Source organism: Phlebotomus argentipes, unplaced genomic scaffold, assembly GCF_947086385.1.
Source record: "Phlebotomus argentipes unplaced genomic scaffold, Phlebotomus argentipes genome assembly contig_15, whole genome shotgun sequence".
In the NCBI taxonomy this organism is placed as follows: Eukaryota; Metazoa; Arthropoda; class Insecta; order Diptera; family Psychodidae; genus Phlebotomus; species Phlebotomus argentipes.
In genome coordinates this window covers 12,043,620-12,055,444 of record NW_026776181.1, presented here as the reverse complement: position 1 = coordinate 12,055,444, position 11,825 = coordinate 12,043,620, and the positions used below count along the sequence as shown (strand labels likewise).

At 40.4% G+C, this 11,825-nt stretch overlaps 2 protein-coding genes across 3 annotated transcripts; both read right to left on the bottom strand.

Moving 5' to 3' along the window:
* Positions 1–77: 77 nt before the first annotated feature.
* Positions 78–3,267, bottom strand: LOC132263410 (carcinine transporter). The gene is made up of 6 exons (XM_059763161.1): positions 2,942–3,267; positions 2,367–2,600; positions 1,806–1,979; positions 1,096–1,727; positions 588–1,029; positions 78–530 (listed from the first exon to the last, which is right to left on the bottom strand). Exons 1-6 carry the CDS (start codon positions 3,104–3,106, stop codon positions 129–131), a joined length of 2,049 nt encoding a protein of 682 aa, XP_059619144.1. The 5' UTR covers positions 3,107–3,267; the 3' UTR covers positions 78–128.
* A 10-nt stretch (positions 3,268–3,277) lies between these two features.
* On the bottom strand, positions 3,278–11,703 carry LOC132263409 (importin subunit beta). Of its 2 annotated transcripts, XR_009468488.1 has the most exons (5): positions 11,513–11,703; positions 10,888–11,129; positions 8,466–10,831; positions 8,325–8,394; positions 3,278–3,379 (listed from the first exon to the last, which is right to left on the bottom strand). XR_009468488.1 is itself a non-coding variant. In XM_059763159.1 (4 exons), coding segments are annotated over exons 1-4 (2,655 nt in total). In that variant the 5' UTR covers positions 11,559–11,703; the 3' UTR covers positions 4,002–8,393. The 2 variants fall into 2 exon arrangements, 1 of the variants encoding a protein (XP_059619142.1); XM_059763159.1 differs by lacking the exon at positions 3,278–3,379 and having other exon boundaries at positions 4,002–8,394.
* Between the last annotated feature and the right edge of the window lie 122 nt (positions 11,704–11,825).

The following is an 11,825-nucleotide window of genomic DNA, read 5'->3' as shown; positions in this document are numbered from 1 at the left end:
GGACTTTGAATTGTTTTCATACCAATGAAATGCGGCGATTGCATTTCTCATCAACAGCAAACACGGGGAAGTCTTAGTCACACGAATATTCTTTATTCATTAGTGTACATACAACCATAAAGCTTGAGTTAGAACCAGTACGTCAGTTGCATGGCTCCATCGTGGGTTTTTTGTGTGTCCATTGTGCTGGACTGACGAACAAGACGCTTCATCGAATTTCTTTGTACGCGACGGCGCTCGAGAGGTGAATTTTCGCTGTACTTCCCTTTCGACACTTTGAGTTCAACACGATCGTTGTGTTTATCCTTCTTGGAGAGATTCTCATAAGAGCCTATTGACGCCACTGCTGGACGGATTGGGATGCAACGGAAGCACTCGTGCCAATTCCAATCTTTGCCGAACTTTTCTCCCTCTTCAATGGTCTGCGGCAGACAATGATGAAGAGTTTCTGGCAAGCGAAGACCCGTAATGCCGCCAACGACTGAGACAGCGCCCATGATAACCAGCGGTAGACGCAGATTGTCCTTGCCCTGTTATTAAACAATTCATTAGAGGAAATCAATTATCTGAATGAGATATTAACTCACAAGGTAATTGATAAATGGTATCCCAATCAGGCCCAAACCACCGATATAGCTGGAAGTGCCGATTCCTACGCCTCGCACTTGGGTTGGATACAATTCTCCAGCGAATGGATAGATGATGAGGAATGACGCTGAGATCATGGATTTGGACAGGAGAAAGAGAACAAGTGTATCCAGCTTCGCTTCCTCAGGCAGCATCACAGTCACAATACAACTTATTCCGCTCAGGATCATGAGCAGACAAAGTGGCCATCGTCGTCCCCATCGATCCATAATCATCCAGCATAGAATATAGCTGGGAATTTCCACGAGAGACGTGAAGAAAAAGCTTAAGTGCGCGTTATCACCCAATTCTGGTCCGTAGTAACTCAATCCCAAGTACACAGTTTCATTGGCGAACCAATTCAAAGTAATGAGGATTGTCTTAAGTCGCATATTCGGCGTTCTGCAAAAATGAATTGTATGTAATATTTATAAGAATTGGAGTCTCAAAAAGCTAAAATTATTTTACCTGCATAAATCCAATGCACCAACTCTTCTGTTTGGCTCTTTAACATTGCCACGGAGTTTCCGACTGGCAACTCTATGCTGTAGTTTGTCTCGAAACCAATGTGGAAATTCTTTTCCATTCACTCTGGCCATCACTTCTAATACCTTGAGTGCCTCTTCGAGTCGATTTTGAGCCAGAAGCCACCTCGGAGATTCTGGCATTACGAATGCGTAAAGAAAATAGAGAAGAAAAGGCACGGATGTGTACAGAGAAAGAGCTCTCCAGTCATCAATTATGGCCGTAATCCCGGCCAGAGTCATCAGACTGAAGGTGTAGAATGTGCACGTCATAACGGTGACGAAGGATCTGTACGCTGGTCCAACAAGCTCAAGAGCCAATATGAATGGAATTTGGTACACGGCAGGAATAGTCAGTCCCACGATGATCCGACTCGCTGCCCATGTCCAGAAGTTGGGACTCACCGCAGTGAGGAAGCTGCCGAGCAGAAGAGTTGCTAAGCAGAAGAAGTAAGATATCCTCCTGCCGACGCGATCATTGAGGAGACCGAAGAGATAGACACCAATTGGACCGCCGATGTTTAAAGCAGACAGTCCGAGAGTTGGGTAAATATCACGATTGCACACCAAACTAAACTGCAAGAGAAGAGAAAATAAGAGCGCCAAAAATGATCAATTTAACACACACTGGGTAAATAATTGGACACAACTCACGTCAATAACGATTGAAGATCGCGCATCGGTTGTATTGAATTCCCATCCATCGTAACACATTTCCACTGGCCATGAATTATTCTGCGACCTCAAGTCCTGTAGATTTCCATCGTGCTTATCCAGCACTTCAGACCAATTCACGGCATAACGCAAGCATTTGCTGTATGATCCGTCCTAGACGAAGAGGGCGGACAGAAATGCCATGAGATTAAGAACTCTGCACAGCCTTTGGATTGCTCATATGGCTTCCCATATATGTGCACGGCGATTACCGATGCCGAGAGTATTGGTCAGTGATCGATTTCCCCCCTCTTGGCCGTCGTCAAAGAGTGTAGAAATGACGCATTTTCATAATTCGCTTGCAAAAAGAGCCCACAACTCTCAAGTGCAATGCGGTTGTAACCCTGAACACTGCTTTTCAGGGTGAAGAATTGCATGTCTGGGCCGTGAAACTCTTTTTGTTTTGATTCATTTGTCAACGAATCACCACAAGGAAATCAAATCTTCCACCACACGATTATTCTGTCGATAGGAAGGCATTATTGGATTTAATTAACTTACTGCATTAGTCGGAATGGTCAAATAACGTCTGTCAACTGCCGAAATATCCGAATTGTTCATGAGTTGAGGCACTGCACACCAGTAATCAGACGGATTGTCCGACATAAAAAGTTGATTGAAGGCACCAAAACCACATGGGACGCACGCTGGGAGACAAATGAGGAACACCAAAAGTTTCTGGTACTTGCCAAACTCCGAAATCGAGGGTAGAAGTTCGTCCAAGTCGAAAGATTCCTACAGGATGTGAAAATTAGTTAAAAAAAAAATCTACCTACCCGAACGGAAGTCTTAAGGCATTCTTGACTAATATGAGGAATATGATATTGTTCAGTCCCGGTATTTCTCACGTTCTAATGCCAAGCTAGTCAATTCACACGTGTCTAATGTTAAAATGTAACTTAAATATTCTTGTGAAATGTTTTACACGCCAAATGAATGCATTTACATAAAAAAAAATCCACTTCTAAACGATATTATAAATTGAATAATATCCATTTCACTCTTCTCTCACGCACTCAAGTTAATCACTTTTGAAGCTTTTAGAGTTGAAACAGCATTTTTCGCAAATTACTCACATTTTCTGCGTTGGCATCGTTTTGTGATTTCACAGAGAAATTATCCGATTTGGCGTTGAGAGGCTCTCCTTCCGGCGCCTCATCCTGACACTCCTCCTCGTCCAGCTCCTCCACACAGAAGGGAATTGGCGATGACACAGTGCCATCGTATGGAAAACCCTCCATATTCCGAAACGCATGCACTTCCACTGCCACTTTAGCCCGACGAGCATTCCATTGATGTGCATTTTTTCAGCATTCCCACCCGCTTGCATCCCACACCCGATGCCACATTTGCATTCGCACACGGTGGGGCAATTAGAGAGCCTCAGAGACTCCGTGTGCTCACTCGGAAGATGGGAAACCATAGAAATTCCAGTCGAAACATCCCACTGACACACTGGAAAGTTTCAACAACTCCGCAAACTTGTATCATTCACGCGCCGCGGGAGTTAAGAACTGCGGATAATAATAAATTCATGGACATTTTATGAATTTCAAATTAACTCAAAGCAATTAATTAGTTTTATTTTCAATCTTACGATTCTGAATAAAACTGCAATGCTTTTTTACAATTCTTTTGCATGTGCAGTCTGTCTCGTTGTTTGGTCGGATGGATAAATAAAAAAAATTGTAATTTTTTAAAGATTTTTTATTGTAATCTGTTGTTCTCATAAGATTGCAGCCAATGTAAGTCATTCATGCAGTATGGAATTTCTTTTATACGTTGCATCAAGAATGGAACACACTGCAGAAAATGAGTTTAAAGAAAATCTTACAAATAACAACTCTTCTTAGCAGCACTGAAAATCCATATTCCAGGCCAATTATGATGACATAAAATTTATTCTCTTCATTGGTGTGTAAATGACTCTAAAATCAATAGTAAACTCTAAATCACTCATTCTCTTCCCTAAATACCTGAGTTATTATGAATAAAAACAACATATTTTTATATAAATGTTATAAAAAATATGTAATCAAATTATCCACAATTTGTACTGGCTTTTATGCATTATTCTTTCCACATTGTCTTACATCTACACTTAATGTAATGTGCATGACAAAATAAAACCATGTATTTTGGCAGTCATAAATTTATTCATTCATAAAAAGTCGCATACAAAACAATTCAGAAATTGAGACATAATTTTCCTTACATTCGCTCAACATCTCACTCCAGTTTTAAGCGCAGGATCAGTCATAAAGTAAATTGGGGATTACAATTCAGCTCACTTTCACTGATACTCCAGTTACCAATTTCCTCCCTTTTTTCCTCCTTTTTCACATGTTTCATCAATTGATCAGGAACAATTGTTGTTCTCTTCATATGCTTTTCTCCCATTTAAACATTATTTCTCACAAACATTTCATGTTTCAACAATTTCCTAGTTATTTTGTAAAGATCACATTTTTCACGCAAACACTATCGCCTCATTCTAAATTTTCTTTTTCACTAAATATTGTCTCGCTCTACGCTAAAGAATCAAAAAATACATTCGTTCCCTGAATCATCATTTACATGTTTCTTTTTTTTCTCCCTCTTACTAGCAATAAATTATAATTGAACATCAATGTTTCTCATTCACAGATTTATTCTTATTATAATCAAAGAACTCTCGTTCATTCAACATATTATCTCTTTTTTCTCATTCATAAGAGAAAATCGCATTCGTTTTTCTTTATTTCATCTTTAGTAACATTCACGTTAGGCAATCAGAAGTCATCAGTGTATAGAAAATATACACATTTACACTATCATCACAATATAATAATGCCGTAGAATTTCTTCTCTTTCTCTCTCTATCTCTTGCATGCACATTTCTTTCAACTCTTTTCCAATACGTTCGAAAATCCTTTGAATCAATACGACGATAAAGTATAAAAAGGAATAGTTCAAAGGCAACAACTCAGACAATATTGTAAAACCATCAAATTATCAGTGGAAGTTACGATTTACATGAAAAGAGGAAAGAAATTGTTTGTATCACATCACACGTTTCATCATCCTGATCTCTAGAATTATATTTTATCACAAAAATTCACCTACTCCTCGCGGTCTTTCTCCCTTCACTATTGTTTTCCCTCATAACAATATAAAATTCATTTTTTTTGTTCATTCCCACTCACTCAGAATGGTATATATGTTTTTCTTTTATCTATTCCTAATATTTATTCTCTCTCTATTATTCATGTTCTCCTATATACTTCATATGAATTCTATCATATATTTTTGAACCTTGGAAAACCTTTATCAGCTTAAAAAGTCTTTGTATCCTCTTAAATTTACATCGTAATTACAATTATGGACGCGAAATATTCAATATAGTGATATTTTGTTTCATTTTTCAATTTCTTTTAATTCACATTTTTCTCATTTTAAGCTGACGAAAAGCTTTTCCAAATCACAGAATTACCCATTTGCTCCTAAATGACTCGTTCTCTCTTTCTCTCTCTCTCTATCTCACTCACTGTCTTCTCTCTCTCTCTCTCTCTCTAGCGAATTCTTTCTCACACCTACTAATCAATTTTACATTTAAGACTTAGACATAAGTAAGAGTTTCAAGGATTTGCTACAATTTTCTTTCTATTACCTTGGAAAAATATCTTTTGAATTTTGCTGGTGAAAAAGAAATAGTTTCCAATAATTTCTGATGATGGATGATAAATTTTTACAGTTTCAAAAATAACACTAAATATCGGATTTGTGCATCGCATTACGAGAAAAAATATCGTTCCCTCAGAAATGTTTCATCTTATTGTGTTGTCTTCACACACTTGACTTGACTATATTATTTGTTGTTTTTCTTTTTTGGAGTTATTGTAATTTTACAGGATCTATCACTTAAATAGAATGTGTCTCATCTTAACATAAGATTCACACTTTCACCGTTTATCTTACAGAGAAATATGTTCATCAATTTATACATTTATATCACTACTTCACCCTTTTATACTCATCTCGAAAAATGGAATGGCATTATCAGTTTCATTTAATCAAGTCGATTAAAAATATTAACTATCTCTCTCTCGCTCTCTCCCACATATTGTATTACAATGATATCTTTTTTTTTTTGAAAATATTTTCTTCTTTCAACCCTAATAAATGATTTGACAGCATATGATGTGATTGAAAATTTTTCATCTCATTTACACACTTCTTAGTTTATTGAGTCATCCAAATCATCATGTAAGCTCAGGAAATTTTCAAATTCACACCCATTTTTTCTCTTCATTCTGCAAGAGCGAAATTCATTATTTTTTGTTAAATTTCTAAACCTGTGGCAAAAATTGAGGAAAGACATTGGAAAAATACCAAAATTTACATAGAAATTCGATATCTTACCTTTCTCAGTTATGGTATTGTCCTTCATATCGAAAATATAGGTTTCAGATGCACATTTCTTTCACACGTCACGCTGTTGCACACCATTCATGTTCCTCTAATTATTCTGGAAACTGCCCAACAACTTATACTAAACTATCACACTGCAACACACTCATTTTCTCTCTTATTACCTATTATTATGTATTGTATTAGAAATTATATGTAGAATTTTAGTTAATGAATTTCCGTGAAATCCATTGGAAGGTAAACTAGCACGAATAAGAGGATCTTCAATTATCCATTCATCCTACTTCGCCGTATGAAATCCAAAAAAAAGAATCATATCAACTGAAAGAAATTCTGGAGAATTAAGCAAAGTAGGATGAAATTGTAAGTTTGATCGCTCTATTTTCGTGTGGAAGATCAGAAACGGTTTAATCAATTTATCCTCAGATTATCATAGATTTTATATGTTATGTACATTGTCTATATGTGATTTGTATTATATTTTCATTTTGATTAATCATGCTGTAATTAATCTTTATTCAAAACGAACGAAACCCTATAAGAAAAATTAATCTATTACATCATTTTTGGTTTTTGTTTCCTCTCGCCACACATAAACAATGCCCACAGCTTTAAATTTCATTTAAGCGTAATAATATACTTTAGTCAATATAATTATATTTTTATAAAGAAAAATTCGATTCAATTTATCTAAGCATTCCTTTTTTTGTGTAAGAATAAGAAGAGTGAAAACAAATAAAAAGGTGTGTAAAATTCAATATTTTGGACCGTTTATGATCTTTTCAATATCAAAAATTTAATATCCTACCCCCAAGAATGATCTACAAACTCTTTTTCGCATCTCATATCAGTCGGACAATCTCATCTTGGCCCTAAATAAAGCAAAAAACCAATAGGGAATGAGATTAGCAATGAAGTTAGAAAAGATATCCACTTTTCATTTTCACCTAGACAATCTCTAAATACCGCATTTCGCCTATGACACATTCATAGGTTCAATTAAGTTCTCACGCAAAATAGAGGCACTCACAAATTGATATTTCATCTTTAACTCCTACGGCTAGGATCTAATAATTACTCTCTCACCGCTTCACGTAATACCTTATATTGCTCAGAATCACGCACTAATCAGACAAGTTCTTTTCTCCGAATCTCACATGGACCCAAGTGTCACTCTTTCTCTCGCTCTCTTCCTTCACTATTACCCAAAGACAAAACCTCTCACCAAATCCCCTTTTGATTTCCTTCTCTCGATGTCTCAACGTTAGCGCACGCCTCTGCATCAGAATCACAACAGTCATTAGTTCTTGGAAGTGGAAGTAGGGGTGAAAATAAAAGAGGAACAATCATCAACAACATAAAGTCAACAAGAAGGCAATCATAAAAGAACCATTCAAAACCATTCACATTTGCTCCTCTGATAATTCTCCTTTAATCAGTAATATCTCTCTTGTATATTTCCGCTTTCCCGTCTCCACTCTCCACACAGTCACTCTCGATCTTCCGTCTCCTTTCGCACGTACTCAACTACTCCTTTTAATTTTATTTGATTTTTCCTTTTCTTCTACTATATTATCTGTATGATTTATCAAAAAAAAAATTTCATTTGCTGATTGGTTCTTCAGATAATTAATATTTTAAATTAAAAATATCTCACAATAAAATCCATAAACAATTTGAAACAGGCAAGAACACTCCGATGAATTATTTTTCTTTTTGGTTTTCCGTGTATTATTTACTTAACGAAAATTGTTGAATGCGTGTATAAAACTTCGACTTCGGCCAATTGCATAAGATAATAATGAAATAAGAAGTGTTTGTTTTGGTGAATCTCGAATATACGAACACTAACTTTGGTGCTCTTGTTCCCATCCAAAAAAGAGAAAAAAAAAGTTCCTACAAAATGTCTCAAGTTTAACACTATTCAAACAGAGCTTAAGATAAATTTATAATCGGAAGAAATTTTAAGGTGATATATATTGGAAATTTTTATGTATGTTTCTCTTCCTGTGATATAGTTTATCGGATAGATGATTGAGATTGTGTTACCTGCACAGGTTGGTAATTGTAGCTTATTTGGGGATTTGGACAAGCATGGTCACTGATGGTTGGATATAATCTGCAGAAGAAGATTGTGCATCAGCAAGCATCAATCAATTGCACACTATTTTGTGTGTGATTCAAACTCACCAACTGTTGACCATCGGTTGCTGCTGCTGCATCGTTCGCAACTTCTTCACCTCCTTCGACGCCCAATTCACCAGAGCCTTCGTTCGCGCCAGGCGGGATTTCTTGCCGTCAGCCAGAAGCTTACTTATCGGCTCATTGTCCACCAGCTGCAGTAGCGGTGGGCCAAAGGCGGTGCACAAGTCCCCAATCAGTCCAGCGCTCACTCCAATATTGTTGTCCGACAAATCTTTATCCTGGGCTATTGTGACAATGAATTTGAGAATGTGGGGCACATGCGGTTGCATCATCTCCACATCCGGCAATGGCTTCTCTCCGGCCCCTTTCAGGCCCTGAATGATGCCCGTGTACGCCTCGAGCACACTTTCACGCAGCTCATTCAGATACTCCACCATGTCCATATCGGTCTTGTCAACCTGCACAACAGAGGCGTGCATCAGCATATTCACCACCAGTTCCAGATATTTCTTGAATTCTGGCCCAATGCTTATCGCGATGTCGCCAAACACAGAGAGTATCTGCGGCTTAACACTCTGATGCAGATTGACATTGCTCAAGTTCTCCAGCAGCAAGGTCATAATTTCGTCACAGTAGGGCAACACCTTCAGCTTGAGACCACGACAGATATCACCGGTGAGTCCGACAGCAGCGCAACACACCTGGTACTCCTGATGATTCTTCAATCCCATGTAAAGGTAGGGCTTGAAGGCATCCATGTATGTGAGAAATTTCTCACCCAACAGATCAACCAGCGTCGACACGGCCATCAGAGCGTCCTCCTGGACATTTCCCACCTTGCCAAAATTCGATGCGAACATGCTCAAGAGGGAATTCATGACAATATCTGAGATTTTTGGTGCATCATCCGGTTCCACTTTGCGAAGCACAGCCTGCAGCGTGGCGCAGAGGAGAGACTGCAAGTCACTCATCTGGTGAGCCTCATTGGGCACAGCAATGTGATTCTCCATTGCCAGAACACGATTCAGCCTCTCGAGAATCACCATTGTTGTCTTTTGCACCACAATGTAGCAATCTGACGGTGAATTCTTGATCATCTCCATCAATGCCTCATACGCTGCCGATCTGAGATTAGCCTGAGCACCGTCGGGACGATCGGTTGTGGCCAGCAGGCACTCAATGATGTACTCAAAGTACTCAGACAGACAGTAGGTCTTCGGTGTGTTTTCATACACAAGTGGAGCGTCGTATGCCGCCTCAGACAGACCAGTGAATGCCCAACACACATTGGCTGCAACGCGAGGCTCCTGCTTCAGACCGCGCAGCAGACTTTCCAGAAGCTTCGACAAATGCGGCGATGAGATCACTGCCTCGGGAATCACTTCGCAGATCCTTCCGAAAGTCCACGCTGCCGTGTCTCGCACTACAACACTGTTGTCGTACATTGACTCAATCAATGTGACCATGGCTTGTTCCACAAGCGGCTTCAGAATGTTGGAATCGATGCCACTGAGGATGGAGCCGAATGCCATAAGAGCGGCATCTCTGTTGCGCCAGTTTTCCCCCTTGATATTCTCCTTGATGAATGGCATCACGTGGGGCACGATATCGTTCTCACAGCACGTTGCCAGCAACATCAGACACACACCGGCTGCCTTTGACGTGTTCCAGTCATCCTCATCGTCGAACTCCTCTTGCTTGGTCAGCTTCTCCATGAGCACGGGTGCCAGGTACTGCAGAGCCCCGCGAGCATAGTGCTTCGAGACACGTTGCGGCGTGTTGCCAGTCTCTTGCGCCTCTTGATTCTCAATGGCCAGATCGATTTCCTCGTCACTGACATTCGACCAGAACTCAATGCCCTGCAGCGCGATTTGGTCGTTGTCCGACTTCATGGCCTCGAGAGTGATCGGGAAGAGCGCCTGCACCATGTATGGCTCCATGTAGTGATAGTAGAGCGACAAGATTTTCACGAGACACTGCAGTGCCGCCACGCAGATCTGCGTGTCCTGACTCTGCGTGGCCTCGCACACCACTTCCATGATGTAGTTGCGCTCTGAGGTCTGATTGAAGTTGGCGCGCGTGAATTCCAGGGAGTTGTACAGGGCATTCGTGGCCGCCAGGCGAACGTGATTGCTCGGTTCGGCCTTGCGCATGCCGTGAATGATGGCCGTGAGGATCTGATTGGACTGCAATTCCAGCACTTCCGCACTGATGTCCTGGCAAATGTACCCAATTGTTTCCAGAGAAGCCTCCTTTATCATCTCTGTGGAATGCTCGCCCACCACATTGTTCACTAGGGTCATGATCAGGTAATCCCACTGGTGCATCGGCAGCTCCGCCATCGCCACATAAGCTACACATTGAGCCGCCGACGATGGCCTGGTGTCTTCTGTTCCAAGCGCCGAGAGAATCTGCAAGAGACAAAGTGTCAGTGTACGTCCTCGGCACACCTTTTCAGCCAACTCACATTCTTCTTCACGTATTCCCGGATGTCTTGGGAAAACTGAAGCCATCGCTGCTGATACTCATCCCTCGTCTTCGTCTCCTTGCTGGTCAGGTGATTCTTGAGCTGCAATCCGGCCGCCATTCGGGCCACAGAACTGTTCTCCGGCCGCACGAGTACATCGGAGAGGGCTTTCAGGAATTCAGGCAGATTCGAGTCGGCTGCTTGCTCGAGAAAATTCTTCGCCACCAGAAGTTCGGTTTTATCTGAAAAAATAACATCAATAAATGGCATTTAGGAGGCAAAGACGAGAGACGAGGAGAACAGCGAAGTTGCTCTGCGCGAGCTCCACTCGCCATCCCAAGGCTACATCTTTTTACATCACACAAATGGCAACTCAGGAACTCATTTGGGGGTTATGTTACTCCGCCATACCAGCGAAAAGCGTAATTTTCCACGCCAGCGACCCACAATTCTGCCCCGTTGTGACTTCATTGCGCCCAGACTTTTTAGTCGCAGAGCAAGGGGTTGCCCAAAGGATCTCCGGCGTGACGCGTCTTTGGCCGCCCGAAGCATTTTGCAAAAAATTCCCGTTCTCTCCCCCATTGAGAATGCTTGTATAAAAAATGACAGCCACCATTTTTCTTACCTGGCGACACAGTTTTCTCGAGAATTTGTATCAATTGCATCATCATTTTGGCGCTCCTGCACTGAATACAATTACGAGATAATGATAACACTGGTTTAAGCAACTTATTTGATATACAAAATAATTCTGGATGAACAATTTCAACTAATTTTCTGGCCGGCTGCGCTTATTCCATGTGAAGTCGTCAATTCTTCGTGAACACTGAATTCCGAATTTCTTATACGAGTTCAAGCGTCATCCAATATGGCGTTCAACATCGAAAATCTCGTTGGAATATTCAAACACCCTCCACTGCAAACGGCCAACACCGGAA

Excerpts from the sequence above, each read along its gene's own strand:
- LOC132263410 (XM_059763161.1), bottom strand. The coding sequence starts at position 3,106 with ATGGAGGGTTTTCCATACGATGGCACTGTGTCATCGCCAATTCCCTTC. Across the intron at positions 2,601-2,941 it reads ACGATGCCAACGCAGAAAAT|GAATCTTTCGACTTGGACGA; the intron begins GTGAGTAATTTG and ends CACATCCTGTAG. Across the intron at positions 531-587 it reads TACCATTTATCAATTACCTT|GGCAAGGACAATCTGCGTCT; the intron begins GTGAGTTAATAT and ends GTTTAATAACAG.
- LOC132263409 (XM_059763159.1), bottom strand. The coding sequence starts at position 11,558 with ATGATGATGCAATTGATACAAATTCTCGAGAAAACTGTGTCGCCAG. Across the intron at positions 11,130-11,512 it reads CGAGAAAACTGTGTCGCCAG|ATAAAACCGAACTTCTGGTG; the intron begins GTAAGAAAAATG and ends TTATTTTTTCAG. Across the intron at positions 10,832-10,887 it reads GGGAATACGTGAAGAAGAAT|ATTCTCTCGGCGCTTGGAAC; the intron begins GTGAGTTGGCTG and ends TGTCTCTTGCAG.